Consider the following 15,017-nt stretch of genomic DNA (forward strand, 5'->3'; position numbering starts at 1 on the left):
CTCTCCTGTTCTCTTCTCTCTCCTGTTCTCTTCTCTCTCCTGTTCTCTTCTCTCTCCTATCTTCTCTCTCCTCTGTCCTCTTCTCTCTCCTGTTCTCTTCTCTCTCCTGTTCTCTTCTCTCTCCTGTTCTCTTCTCTCTCCTGTTCTCTTCTCTCTCCTATCTTCTCTCTCCTGTTCTCTTCTCTCTCCTATCTTCTGTCTCCTGTCCTCTTCTCTCTCCTATCTTCTCTCTCCTGTTCTCTTCTCTCTCCTATCTTCTGTCTCCTATCCTCTTCTCTCTTCTATATTATCTCTCTTATCCTCTTCTCTCTCCTATCTTCTCTCTCCTGTCCTCTTCTCTCTCCTATCTTCTCTCTTCTGTCCTCTTCTCTCTCCTGTTCTCTTCTCTCTCCTGTTCTCTTCTCTCTCCTGTTCTCTTCTCTCTCCTATCTTCTCTCTCCTGTTCTCTTCTCTCTCCTATCTTCTGTCTCCTGTCCTCTTCTCTCTCCTATCTTCTCTCTCCTGTTCTCTTCTCTCTCCTGTTCTCTTCTCTCTCATATCTTCTCTCTCCTGTCCTCTTCTCTCTCCTGTCCTCTTCTCTCCCCTGTTCTCTTCTCTCTCCTGTTCTCTTCTCTCTCCTGTTCTCTTCTCTCTCCTGTTCTCTTCTCTCTCCTATCTTCTCTCTCCTGTCCTCTTCTCTCTCCAATCTTCTATCTCCTGTTCTCTTCTCTCTCCTGTTCTCTTCTCTCTCCTATCTTCTCTCTCCTCTGTCCTCTTCTCTCTCCTGTTCTCTTCTCTCTCCTGTTCTCTTCTCTCTCCTGTTCTCTTCTCTCTCCTGTTCTCTTCTCTCTCCTATCTTCTCTCTCCTGTTCTCTTCTCTCTCCTATCTTCTGTCTCCTGTCCTCTTCTCTCTCCTATCTTCTCTCTCCTGTTCTCTTCTCTCTCCTATCTTCTGTCTCCTATCCTCTTCTCTCTTCTATATTATCTCTCTTATCCTCTTCTCTCTCCTATCTTCTCTCTCCTGTTCTCTTCTCTCTCCTATCTTCTCTCTCCTGTTCTTTTCTCTCTCCTATCTTCTCTCTCCTGTTCTCTTCTCTCTCCTATCTTCTCTCTCCTGTCCTCTTCTCTCTCCTATCTTCTCTCTCCTGTCCTCTTCTCTCTCCTATCTTCTCTCTCCTATCCTCTTCTCTCTCCTATATTCTCTCTCTTATCCTCTTCTCTCTCCTATCTTCTCTCTCCTGTCCTCTTCCCTCTCCTATCTTCTCTCTTCTGTCTTCTCTCTCCTATCTTCTCCCTCTTCTGTCCTCTTCTCTCTCCTGTTCTCTTCTCTCTCCTGTTCTCTTCTCTCTCCTGTTCTCTTCTCTCTCCTATCTTCTCTCTCCTGTTCTCTTCTCTCTCCTATCTTCTGTCTCCTGTCCTCTTCTCTCTCCTATCTTCTCTCTCCTGTTCTCTTCTCTCTCCTGTCCTCTTCTCTCTCATATCTTCTCTCTCCTGTCCTCTTCTCTCTCCTGTCCTCTTCTCTCCCCTGTTCTCTTCTCTCTCCTGTTCTCTTCTCTCTCCTGTTCTCTTCTCTCTCCTGTTCTCTTCTCTCTCCTGTTCTCTTCTCTCTCCTATCTTCTCTCTCTTCTGTCCTCTTCTCTCTCCTATCTTCTCTCTCCTCTGTCCTCTTCTCTCTCCTGTTCTCTTCTCTCTCCTGTCCTCTTCTCTCTCCTGTCCTCTTCTCTCCCCTGTTCTCTTCTCTCTCCTGTTCTCTTCTCTCTCCTGTTCTCTTCTCTCTCCTGTTCTCTTCTCTCTCCAATCTTCTATCTCCTGTTCTCTTCTCTCTCCTGTTCTCTTCTCTCTCCTCCTCTTCTCTCTCCTATCTTCTCTCTCCTCTGTCCTCTTCTCTCTCCTGTTCTCTTCTCTCTCCTGTTCTCTTCTCTCTCCTATCTTCTCTCTCCTGTTCTCTTCTCTCTCCTATCTTCTCTCTCCTGTCCTCTTCTCTCTCCTATCTTCTCTCTCTTGTCCTCTTCTCTCTCCTATCTTCTCTCTCCTCTGTCCTCTTCTTTCTCCTATCTTCTCTCTCCTGTCTTCTTCTTTCTCTTATCTTCTCTCTCCTGTCCTCTTCTCTCTCCTATATTCTCTCTCTTATCCTCTTCTCTCCTATCTTCTCTCTCCTGTCCTCTACCCTCACCTATCTTCTCTCTCTTCTGTCCTCTTCTCTCTCCTATCTTCTCTCTCCTGTCCTCTTTTCTCTCCTATCTTCTCTCTCCTATCCTCTTCTCTCTCCTATATTATCTCTCTTATCCTCTTCTCTCTCCTATCTTCTCTCTCCTGTTCTCTTCTCTCTCCTATCTTCTCTCTCCTGTTCTTTTCTCTCTCCTATCTTCTCTCTCCTGTTCTCTTCTCTCTCCTATCTTCTCTCTCCTGTCCTCTTCTCTCTCCTATCTTCTCTCTCCTATCCTCTTCTCTCTCCTATATTCTCTCTCCTGTCTTTCTCCTCTCCTCTTGTGTTTGAAAGTCAAAGTTTCAAAGCGCAGTGTGTGGCCTTGGGAAGGACCTGGCATAGGTAGTGACATTGGCGATAGGTGCCCCTCTGGACACGTCCCCACACACCCCAACAAATGAGCGCAGACTTGCAGCTCACATGCTACACTACTCGACACTCGCTTCAGACTCGGCAAACGATGATTCTGGGCCCTTACAGTGAATGTTCTTGAGATGTGTCCTCTAAAATGCTTTCACGTGTTGCTGATCTCTTTTCTCTCTCCTTTTTCTCTCCTTCCAGATGGTCACAAGAACAAAGAAAGTATTCGTAGGAGGATTATCAGCGAACACAGTAGTTGAAGATGTGAAGCTGTATTTTGAACAATTTGGCAAGGTAAGGCTTATTTGGAAGTGATGTCCTCTTCTTGTCCTGAGCCATTTCAAGATGATGGACTCTAGCGGATGAGGATGTTCTGTGGCACTCTAATTGGCAGTCAATAGCCTCATCATGTCTCTAATAGAGATCTGAGGAGGTCTACAGACACATTCACTGGGATGTGTCTGGTTCCTACACTGTCTGTGGAGGCTGGTTGTTTATATGAGTCTCCCCCATGTAGTCATATCCTGCAGCTTGTACCATAAGACCTGTTTTGTCAGTTGTCAGCCATGTAGGGGGACTGATTCCATCGTCGCTTCTGAAGTGTCTGTTTTAGCTTCTCCTTAGCATTGTTTGAATATTCTCCTTATTTTACAGAGAAATTAGAGACACAGCCAGGTTTTGATTGAGTGGCCTGGTTTTTCCTGGCTCGCTAAGGCTTTGTTTGAATATTTAGAAAATTCATCCTACGTTTTATATATATTTCCACACGGAGGTTGAAATAATACTGGGAAATTGTTAACATTATGATAGTGCACTTTTAGTGTAAGAGCTGTTTTAAAAGACTGCCAGAAATTTCAGCCTGTTTTGGCAGGATGGAGGTTTGGTCTGCCTGGTGATAACACCAGGCGGTAGTAAATGAGTTAATACCCCTGCCCCCGACCCCCCCCCCCCAGGTCACCAATAAGAAAGACAGTTCCAAACCTTTCTGCCAATAACGGCTAGTTTTCAGTTTTCTCCTCCTCACTCAAACCACTCCCAAACAGTCCTAGCTAAATTCTTGCCTGATAAATGGCTCTCTGCTAAGTTCTATTTTTTTTTTAAATGATTTTAATTTAGAACAATCACAGTAAGGTTACCCAGAAATGATTTGAATTTGAAAAAAAAGGATTATACCCTTTTTTTCAATTTTCACTTAAAATGACATACCCAAATCTAACTGCCTGTAGCTCAGGACCTGAAAGGATATGCAAATTCTTGATACCATTTGAAAAGAAACACTTTGAAGTTTGTGGAAATTTGAAATTAATGTAGGACAATATAACACATTCGATCTGGTAAAAGATAATACAAACCAAAAAACGTTTTTTTTTTTTCATCAGCTTGAAATGCAGGAGAAAGGCCATACTTTCAGATAGGAGTCCAGGTGTAATTTGGATTTTGGCCACCAGATGGCAGCAGTGCGCGATCCAGTGAAGATTTACCTTACTGCACAATATTTTGTATCAAGTCTGCTAGGAGTTTGCCCAAATGTGCCGAATTGGTAAATTAATACGTTTTTGAGTACATAACTATAGAGAACATGCAAAAATGCTATGGTAATTTTTTTTTTTTTAGCTTACACACTCCCAGGAATGTCCTACAAGATGGATCATTAGCTTATACGATTACTTTCACACATCTAGCTGGCCGGGCGGGGTGGGTGTGGAGCCAGAGACAGCAGTGGGGTCAAACTGTGGACCCCAGTTCCTACATTTGAACATGAAAATGAATTTTATCAAACAAAACTATGCTACATTTTATCTCTGGGACACTCAGAATGACAAATCAGAGCAAGATTACTGAATGTAAGTACATTATTTACCTTCAGAGGTGAATGTATCAAACCAGTTAATGGTATTTTTTCACTGTAATAGCTACTGCTAATTGGACACTGCAGTTAGATTAACAATACTTTTTGTTTTCTGCCCATATATGACATGTCTATGTCCCGGAAAGCTGGCTGTTGTATACAACGTCATTCTAGTCACATTAGCGCACGTTAGCAACAACCGTCCTGGTTTAGGGACACCCATCCCATAGAGGTTATTAAGGAACGGGCCACATGGTTCCTGTCCTGGAAGCCTCTAGATCTCATCTCTCCTGGGTTAGAGGAGGCCCAATCAAACTGACTGACAGAGAGGGGCTGGATCCTGGCCCTATACCCCCTGCCCCCGACCCCCGCAGGTCACCAGACTGGACCCATGGCCGCAGGGCCCCGTCTGTCTACCCGCACTATTGCCCCCTCTCTTGGTGTGTGTGTGTGTGTGCGCGCTTGTCAGTGAGGAGTCCATCTGAGTGAATAAAGCAGTTAATTAGCCAGTGTCCAAGACCTGTACCAAGTACAGCAGCTGTGTTTTCGGGGGAAGAAGTCAGAAGTGGAGGGATGGATGGACGGAAGAAGTCCGAAGTGGAGGAAAGAAGTCAGAAGTGGAGGGAGGAAAAGAGGGAGGTAGGAGGGGGGCTGGAAGTGAGTTGTCTGTAATGTAAACTGTGGGAATCCATTTGCAGCCTGCTCTTGATGACTCCCATGTCAGCACTATTGATACCTGTGTGTGTGTGCACATGTGCACTCGTGTTTGTGTGTGTATTAATGTCTGAGTGTGTGTGTCAGTATGTGTGCGTGTGTCAGTGTGTGTTTCGCATTTGTGTTTTGTTTGGTGCGGATCCAGAATTAGCCAATTAGCAGAGAGTGCTGCTGGCTGTGTGTGCTTCATGGGGGTGGGAAGCAGGTGGTGTGGGGAACCAGGGTCATAGGATCTGTCTTCTCACAGACTGTGCTCTCCCAGACCTAGCAGGCTGCGGTGTGTGTGTACTGCTATGACAGAGTGCTCTCCAGAAGAGAGGCCTTTCCTCCCTGTTCTATGCGTCAGCTCCAAAGTGCATCTTAAGCAGAGGAGCCCTAGGCTACAGGAAGCTAGATGTACTGAATGAGTCTGTTTAAATGGACCAGGGACACTACCACCTCTGTTTAGATACAGTCATCTACTTCTCAGTGCTACACTATGTATTGTCTTAATACAGACCAGAGTGACTGTCTTTTGGGATATTATTTGCATATGGTACTAATTAATCTCCTTCCTCTGTCCTCCAAGAGTAGTGCTTTATCAGCTAGCTATACCCAGTGTTATAAACCTAATGCAGTTTTCACTAAGTCTTGACATTGTGAACAATTCTCTCTCAGGAGTTTTACAGTTGTGTCTAAACAACATGGGGACGGCACAAGTTAGATGATTCATCTTCATGATTATGCAATGGGGCACTTTTAACCTCTACCCACTTCCTGGCGTAATCTCCAAATTAGCAGAAAAGGGGGGGGGGGGGGGGCATTCACCCCACCTCCCTCTTGCATTGTTAACACCCAGAGCAGGCTAATTAGCCTGGCTTGCTAATGCTTAGTCATACATACCTTTGTTATAATCGGCTTGGAGTTTGTCTCAAAACAAAGTGAACTTATCTGGCTGAGCTGCAACAACTCCTGCTTGGGTTGTTGATCCTGCTCTGACCTCACCTTTCACCTGTCATCAGATATACTGTACCTGGACTTTACTTCGAGACAAACCCAGTGTTTACTTTCATTTGGCCTGTCATAACAACAGACATATTACTATTATTTGTGGTTATATAATGTTTTTATCTTGATGTACTGTTCTAATGTGTGAATCTGACTTTATAGAAATGGAATCCATTTAGAATTCTCAGACTTTTACCTCTGCCCCAAAAACATTCTCTGCACAGTACAGCAGAGCCTCCAAAGCTAAGCAGTGAGCTAAAAGGTACATTGTTTAAAATGGTTGAATCCTTAACTCAATCTATCAAAACAAATCACATGTACTTATATAGCCCTTCATACATCAGCTGATATCACAAAGTGCTGTACAGAAACCCAGCCTAAAACCCTAAACAGCAAGCAATGCAGGTGTAGAAGCACGGTGGCTAGGAAAATCTCCCTAGAAAGGCCAAAATCTAGGAAGAAACCTAGAGAGGAACCAGGCTGTGGGGTGGCCAGTCCTCTTCCGGCTGTGCCGGGTGGAGATTATAACAGAACATGGCCAAGATGTTCAAATGTTCATAAATGACCAGCATGGTCCAATAATAATAAGGCAGAACAGTTGAAACTGGAGCAGCAGCACGGCCAGGTGGACTGGGGACAGCAAGGAGTCATCATGTCAGGTAGTCCTGAGGCATGGTCCTAGGGCTCAGGTCCTCTGAGAGAGAGAAAGAAAGAGAGAAAGAGAGAATTAGAGAGAGCATACTTAAATTCACACCGGACACCGAATAGGACAGGAGAAGTACTCCAGATATAACAAACTGACCCTAGCCCCCCGACACATAAACTACTGCAGCATAAATACTGGAGGCTGAGACAGGAGGGGTCAGGAGACACTGTGGCCCCATCCGAGGACACCCCCGGACAGGGCCAAACAGGAAGGATATAACCCCACCCACTTTGCCAAAGCACAGCCCCCACACCACTAGAGGGATATCTTCAACCACCAACTTACCATCCTGAGACAAGGCTGAGTATATCCCACAAAGATCTCCGCCACGGCACAACCCAAGGGGGGGGCGCCAACCCAGACAGGAAGATCACATCAGTGACTCAACCCACTCAAGTGACGCACCCCTCCCAGGGACGGTATGAAAGAGCCCCAGTAAGCCAGTTACTCAGCCCCTGTAATAGGGTTAGAGGCAGAGAATCCCAGTGGAAAGAGGGGAACCGGCCAGGCAGAGACGTCAAGGGCGGTTCGTTGCTCCAGAGCCTTTCCGTTCACCTTCCCACTCCTGGGCCAGACTACACTCAATCATATGACCCACTGAAGAGATGAGTCTTCAGTAAAGACTTAAAGGTTGAGAACCGAGTTTGCGTCTCTTACATGGGTAGGCAGACCATTCATAAAAATTGAGCTCTATAGGAGAAAGCCTGCCTCCAGCTGTTTGCTTAGAAATTCTAGGGACAATTAGGAGGCCTGCGTCTTGTGACCGTAGCGTACGTGTAGGAATGTAAGGCAGGACCAAATCAGAGAGATAGGTAGGAGCAAGCCCATGTAATGCTTTGTAGGTTAGCAGTAAAACCTTGAAATCAGCCCTTGCCTTGACAGGAAGCCAGTGTAGGGAGGCTAGCACTGGAGTAATATGATCAATTTTTTTGGTTCTAGTCAGGATTCTAGCAGCGCAATTTAGCACTAACTGAAGTTTATTTAGCGCTTTATCCGGGTAGCCGGAAAGTAGAGCATTGCAGTAGTCTAACCTAGAAGTGACAAAAGCATGGATTAATTTTTCTGCATCATTTTTGGACAGAAAGTTTCTGATTTTTGCAATGTTACGTAGATGGAAAAAAGCTGTCCTTGAAATGGTCTTGATATGTTCTTCAAAAGAGAGATCAGGGTCCAGAGTAACGCTGAGGTCCTTCACAGTTTTATTTGAGACGACTGTACAACCATTAAGATTCATTGTCAGATTCAACAGAAGATCTCTTTGTTTCTTGGGGACCTAGAACAAGCATCTCTGTTTTGTCCGAGTTTAAAAGTAGAAAGCTTACAGCCATCCACTTCCTTATGTCTGAAAAAGATGCTTCTAGCGAGGGCAATTTTGGGGCTTCACCATGTTTCATTGAGATGTACAGCTGTGTGTCATCCGCATAGCAGTGAAAGTTAACATTATGTTTTCGAATGACATCCCCAAGAGGTAAAATATATAGTGAAAACAATAGTGGTCCTAAAAAGGAAACTTGAGGAACACCGACATTTACAGTTGATTTGTCAGAGGACAAACCATTCACAGAGACAAACTGATATCTTTCCGACAGATAAGATCTAAACCAGGCCAGAACTTGTCCGTGTAGACCAATTTGGGTTTCCAATCTCTCCAAAAGAATGTGGTGATCGATGGTATCAAAAGCAGCACTAAGGTCTAGGAGCACGAGGACAGATGCAGAGCCTCGGTCTGTTGCCATTAAAAGGTCATTTACCACCTTCACAAGTGCAGTCTCAGTGCTATGATGGGGTCTAAAACCAGACTGAAGCATTTCGTATACATTGTTTGTCTTCAGGAAGGCAGTGAGTTGCTGCGCAACAGCCTTTTCTAAAATTTTTGAGAGGAATGGAAGATTCGATATAGGCCGATTTAGTTTTTTATATTTTCTTGGACAAGGTTTGGCTTTTTCGAGAGAGGCTTTATTACTGCCACTTTTAGTGAGTTTGGTACACGTCCGGTGGATAGAGAGCCGTTTATTATGTTCAACATAGGAGGGCCAAGCACAGGAAGCTGCTCTTTCAGTAGTTTAGTTGGAATAGGGTCCAGTATGCAGCTTGAAGGTTTAGAGGCCATGATTATTTTCATCATTGTGTCAAGAGATATAGTACTAAAACACTTGAGCGTCTCTCTTGATCCTAGGTCCCGGCAGAGTTGTGCAGACTCAGGACAACTGAGCTTTGAAGGAATACGCAGATTTAAAGAGGAGTCCATAATTGGCTTTCTAATAATCATTATCTTTTCCTCAAAGAAGTTCATGAATTTATCACTGCTTAAGTGAAAGCCATCCTCTCTTGGGGAATGCTGCTTTTAATCTATTAGCTCCTTTTCCCAATTCCCTACTGGAGAAGGAAGCAGGAGTGTAGACTCCATCTCTAGGGGTTACTGAGGGAAGTAGACTCCTCATCTCTAGGGGTTGCTGAGGGAAGTAGACTCCTCATCTCTAGGGGTTACTGAGGGAAGTAGACTCCTCATCTCTAGGGGTTACTGAGGGAAGTAGACTCCTCATCTCTAGGGGTTACTGAGGGAAGTAGACTCCTCATCTCTAGGGGTTACTGAGGGAAGTAGACTCCTTATCTCTAGGGGCTACTGAGGGAAGTAGACTCCTTATCTCTCGGGGTTACTGAGGGGAGTAGACTCCTCATCTCTAGGGGTTACTGAGGGAAGTAGACTCCTTATCTCTAGGGGTTACTGAGGGGAGTAGACTCCTCATCTCTAGGGGTTACTGAGGGAAGTAGACTCCTTATCTCTCGGGGTTACTGAGGGAAGTAGACTCCTTATCTCTAGGGGTTACTGAGGGAAGTAGACTCCTCATCCTCATCTCTAGGGGTTGCTGAGGGGAGTAGACTCATCATCTCTAGGGGTTACTGAGGGATGAATGAGGGGAGTAGACTCATCCTCTTTAGGGGTTACTGAGGGATGAAAGAGGGGAGTAGACTCCTCCTCTTTAAGGGTTTCTGAGGTATGAAATAAGCTCTCAGAATGCTCTTCATAGCCCCAGAGTCTATGCGTGAAACTGAATCTCCTTGTGAAGATTGAAAACACAGTTGATTCAGTGTTGGTCAAAGCTGTCTCACCCCTCTGTGTAATCACAGTGAAGTTGGAGCTGTCTCACCCCTCTGTGTAATCACAGTGAAGTTGGAGCTGTCTCACCGATCTGTGTAATCACAGTGAAGTTGGAGCTGTCTCACCCCTCTGTGTAATCACTGTGAAGTTGGAGTTGTCTCACCCCTCTGTGTAATCACAGGGAAAGTTGAAGCTGTCTCACCCCTCTGTGTAATCACAGTGAAGTTGGAGCTGTCTCACCCCTCTGTGTAATCACAGTGAAGTTGGAGCTGTCTCACCCCTCTGTGTAATCACAGTGAAGTTGGAGCTGTCTCACCCCTCTGTGTAATCACAGTGAAGTTGGAGCTGTCTCACCCCTCTGTGTAATCACAGTGAAGTTGGAGCTGTCTCAGCCCTCTGTGTAATCACAGTGAAGTTGGAGCTGTCTCACCCCTCTGTAATCACAGTGAAGTTGGAGCTGTCTCACACCTCTGTGTAATCACAGTGAAGTTGGAGCTGACTCACCCCTCTGTAATCACAGTGAAGTTGGAGCTGTCTCACCCCTCTGTGTAATCACAGTGAAGTTGGAGCTGTCTCACCCCTCTGTGTAATCACAGTGAAGTTGGAGCTGTCTCACCCCTCTGTGTAATCACAGTGAAGTTGGAGCTGTCTCAGCCCTCTGTGTAGTCACAGTGAAGTTGGAGCTGTCTCACCCCTCTGTGTAATCACAGTGAAGTTGGAGCTGTCTCAGCCCTCTGTGTAATCACAGTGAAGTTGGAGCTGTCTCAGCCCTCTGTGTAATCACAGTGAAGTTGGAGCTGTCTCAGCCCTCTGTGTAATCACAGTGAAGTTGGAGCTGTCTCACCCCTCTGTGTAATCACAGTGAAGTTGGAGCTGTCTCACCCCTCTGTGTAATCACAGTGAAGTTGGAGCTGTCTCACCCCTCTGTGTAATTACAGTGAAGTTGGAGCTGTCTCACCCCTCTGTAATCACAGTGAAGTTGGAGCTGTCTCACCCCTCTGTGTAATCACAGTGAAGTTGGAGCTGTCTCACCCCTCTGTGTAATCACAGTGAAGTTGGAGCTGTCTCAGCCCTCTGTGTAGTCACAGTGAAGTTGGAGCTGTCTCACCCCTCTGTGTAATCACAGTGAAGTTGGAGCTGTCTCAGCCCTCTGTGTAATCACAGTGAAGTTGGAGCTGTCTCAGCCCTCTGTGTAATCACAGTGAAGTTGGAGCTGTCTCACCCCTCTGTAATCACAGTGAAGTTGGAGCTGTCTCACACCTCTGTGTAATCACAGTGAAGTTGGAGCTGACTCACCCCTCTGTAATCACAGTGAAGTTGGAGCTGTCTCACCCCTCTGTGTAATCACAGTGAAGTTGGAGCTGTCTCACCCCTCTGTGTAATCACAGTGAAGTTGGAGCTGTCTCACCCCTCTGTGTAATCACAGTGAAGTTGGAGCTGTCTCAGCCCTCTGTGTAGTCACAGTGAAGTTGGAGCTGTCTCACCCCTCTGTGTAATCACAGTGAAGTTGGAGCTGTCTCAGCCCTCTGTGTAATCACAGTGAAGTTGGAGCTGTCTCAGCCCTCTGTGTAATCACAGTGAAGTTGGAGCTGTCTCACCCCTCTGTGTAATCACAGTGAAGTTGGAGCTGTCTCACCCCTCTGTGTAATCACAGTGAAGTTGGAGCTGTCTCACCCCTCTGTGTAATTACAGTGAAGTTGGAGCTGTCTCACCCCTCTGTAATCACAGTGAAGTTGGAGCTGTCTCACCCCTCTGTGTAATCACAGTGAAGTTGGAGCTGTCTCAGCCCTCTGTGTAATCACAGTGAAGTTGGAGCTGTCTCACCCCTCTGTAATCACAGTGAAGTTGGAGCTGTCTCACACCTCTGTGTAATCACAGTGAAGTTGGAGCTGACTCACCCCTCTGTAATCACAGTGAAGTTGGAGCTGTCTCACCCCTCTGTGTAATCACAGTGAAGTTGGAGCTGTCTCACCCCTCTGTGTAATCACAGTGAAGTTGGAGCTGTCTCACCCCTCTGTGTAATCACAGTGAAGTTGGAGCTGTCTCAGCCCTCTGTGTAGTCACAGTGAAGTTGGAGCTGTCTCACCCCTCTGTGTAATCACAGTGAAGTTGGAGCTGTCTCAGCCCTCTGTGTAATCACAGTGAAGTTGGAGCTGTCTCAGCCCTCTGTGTAATCACAGTGAAGTTGGAGCTGTCTCAGCCCTCTGTGTAATCACAGTGAAGTTGGAGCTGTCTCACCCCTCTGTGTAATCACAGTGAAGTTGGAGCTGTCTCACCCCTCTGTGTAATCACAGTGAAGTTGGAGCTGTCTCACCCCTCTGTGTAATTACAGTGAAGTTGGAGCTGTCTCACCCCTCTGTAATCACAGTGAAGTTGGAGCTGTCTCACCCCTCTGTGTAATCACAGTGAAGTTGGAGCTGTCTCACCCCTCTGTGTAATCACAGTGAAGTTGGAGCTGTCTCAGCCCTCTGTGTAGTCACAGTGAAGTTGGAGCTGTCTCACCCCTCTGTGTAATCACAGTGAAGTTGGAGCTGTCTCAGCCCTCTGTGTAATCACAGTGAAGTTGGAGCTGTCTCAGCCCTCTGTGTAATCACAGTGAAGTTGGAGCTGTCTCACCCCTCTGTAATCACAGTGAAGTTGGAGCTGTCTCACACCTCTGTGTAATCACAGTGAAGTTGGAGCTGACTCACCCCTCTGTAATCACAGTGAAGTTGGAGCTGTCTCACCCCTCTGTGTAATCACAGTGAAGTTGGAGCTGTCTCACCCCTCTGTGTAATCACAGTGAAGTTGGAGCTGTCTCACCCCTCTGTGTAATCACAGTGAAGTTGGAGCTGTCTCAGCCCTCTGTGTAGTCACAGTGAAGTTGGAGCTGTCTCACCCCTCTGTGTAATCACAGTGAAGTTGGAGCTGTCTCAGCCCTCTGTGTAATCACAGTGAAGTTGGAGCTGTCTCAGCCCTCTGTGTAATCACAGTGAAGTTGGAGCTGTCTCACCCCTCTGTGTAATCACAGTGAAGTTGGAGCTGTCTCACCCCTCTGTGTAATCACAGTGAAGTTGGAGCTGTCTCACCCCTCTGTGTAATTACAGTGAAGTTGGAGCTGTCTCACCCCTCTGTAATCACAGTGAAGTTGGAGCTGTCTCACCCCTCTGTGTAATCACAGTGAAGTTGGAGCTGTCTCACCCCTCTGTGTAATCACAGTGAAGTTGGAGCTGTCTCAGCCTTCTGTGTAGTCACAGTGAAGTTGGAGCTGTCTCACCCCTCTGTGTAATCACAGTGAAGTTGGAGCTGTCTCAGCCCTCTGTGTAATCACAGTGAAGTTGGAGCTGTCTCAGCCCTCTGTGTAATCACAGTGAAGTTGGAGCTGTCTCACCCCTCTGTGTAATCACAGTGAAGTTGGAGCTGTCTCACCCCTCTGTGTAATCACAGTGAAGTTGGAGCTGTCTCACCCCTCTGTGTAATCACAGTGAAGTTGGAGCTGTCTCACCCCTCTGTGTAATTACAGTGAAGTTGGAGCTGTCTCACCCCTCTGTAATCACAGTGAAGTTGGAGCTGTCTCACCCCTCTGTGTAATCACAGTGAAGTTGGAGCTGTCTCACCCCTCTGTGTAATCACAGTGAAGTTGGAGCTGTCTCACCCCTCTGTGTAATTACAGTGAAGTTGGAGCTGTAGCTTGGCTCCTTGTTCTTCTCCTGCAGATGAGTAGAAGGCAGAGGGCACAGACCAAAGACAACGTCCTCACACCCCTCATACTGCCCAGGAAACATTTGAAATTAATACTTTTTTGTCAAAAGAGTAATTGATTATTTCAACTAAGGTTATTTGTGGAATTGTGTTGATTCTGTCACTGGGGGGTGAGAATAGCTTTGCTTCATCTACCTCACAGACGCACAGGGTATCAGCTAACCTCCTTACCCTTATCTTTCTTAACCGAACCTGTTCACAACCTTTAATGTTGGCCCCATAGTGGAGGTCTGTCAGCTTTTGTCTTAACCTGTTCACCACCTCCTCCTCTGGGCCACATGCCAGTCCAATAACAGCTTGCTGTTTAGTCCAGGGGCTTGTGATTCTCCTACAGAACCAGGTTGTGAATACCATTTTGGCTTTGCCTTTAATATAAGGTTAACATGTCTTATTTGAGTGGTTCACAGCACCAGGGAACTACTGCGCTGTGGGCTGCTGTTTGCTCTTCTAACAGTTTACTGTGTAAATGATCTGTAAAGCAGGTTTGTTTGGTACCCAACTGACTCCTCCTCCGCTCTGTTCCCTCTTGCGGTTGCAGGGCTGGGCTGCTCTGTGGTTTTAATCCTGGTGAAATCACCGGCGGTTACGGCTTGTGCCTGTACAATTGAATGAAGGAAGAGAGAGCGAGAGAGCTAACTGAACCTGCCCGTTCAGTGGAGAGAGAGAAATAACAAGACAAATGATTTAATATTCTCTCTAACCTTTGTTTGCTCTGGGTACTGGCAGTGTTTCCTGTAGTCAAGAGGGATGGTTTTTAAACGCTCACTTGGGAATAGGAAGTTGCCTCGTGGCGACGTTTTCCATTCTAATTCAGGTCCCTTTGCTTTTACTTGCCTGCGTGTGTGGGTTAGCCTACAGAGGTGATTGGTCTTTCAGTACTAGCTTCTAGGAGGCTATGTGCCATTCAGAGGATGTGCACTCCACCTCAGTTGTATCCCAGCTCTTAGGGGCAATGTCCTCCTCAATGTCAAACCCTAAGAGTCTATCTATAGGTAGCGCATATGTGGCTCTGGTCAAATGTAGTGCACTACAAAGGGAATAAGGTGTAGTTTGAGACTCAACCTGTTCCATGATTTTCATCAGGTCATTAACCATTCAATTAAATGGCCCTCACAGTCCACATTCATTCCCCAAACTCATTCTAGCTCACTAATGGTCATCCTAACTAATGGCTTTTCTCCTGAAAGTCCCTGAGCTCTGAGATGATTTAGTGGGTGAGAGGGCAGGACTGCAGGTCTTATGCATGTCGTCAGAGTTGTGTTCCTCATAGTTTATCAGCAATTATGAAATTCACCACCTATCCACAAAAGTAATGCCAATGAACAAAATTCAGCACTCTTGTTATTTGATGTCGATATACTAAATGTTTTTGGCT

The 15,017-nt window shown here is 46.1% G+C and overlaps 1 protein-coding gene across 11 annotated transcripts in view; it reads left to right on the forward strand.

The window, feature by feature from the left end:
- msi1a (musashi RNA binding protein 1a) overlaps window positions 1-15,017 on the forward strand; it is a 334,588-nt gene that overhangs the window by 68,935 nt on the left and 250,636 nt on the right. For all 11 annotated transcript variants that reach the window (XM_036961341.1, XM_036961340.1, XM_036961342.1 and 8 more), the window contains exon 6: window positions 2,747-2,839. In XM_036961341.1, coding sequence (XP_036817236.1) covers window positions 2,747-2,839 — 93 coding nt within the window. The remainder of the gene's footprint in view (window positions 1-2,746; window positions 2,840-15,017) is intronic.

The sequence above is a fragment of the Oncorhynchus mykiss genome, chromosome 24 (assembly GCF_013265735.2).
Source record: "Oncorhynchus mykiss isolate Arlee chromosome 24, USDA_OmykA_1.1, whole genome shotgun sequence".
Taxonomy (NCBI): domain Eukaryota; kingdom Metazoa; phylum Chordata; class Actinopteri; order Salmoniformes; family Salmonidae; genus Oncorhynchus; species Oncorhynchus mykiss.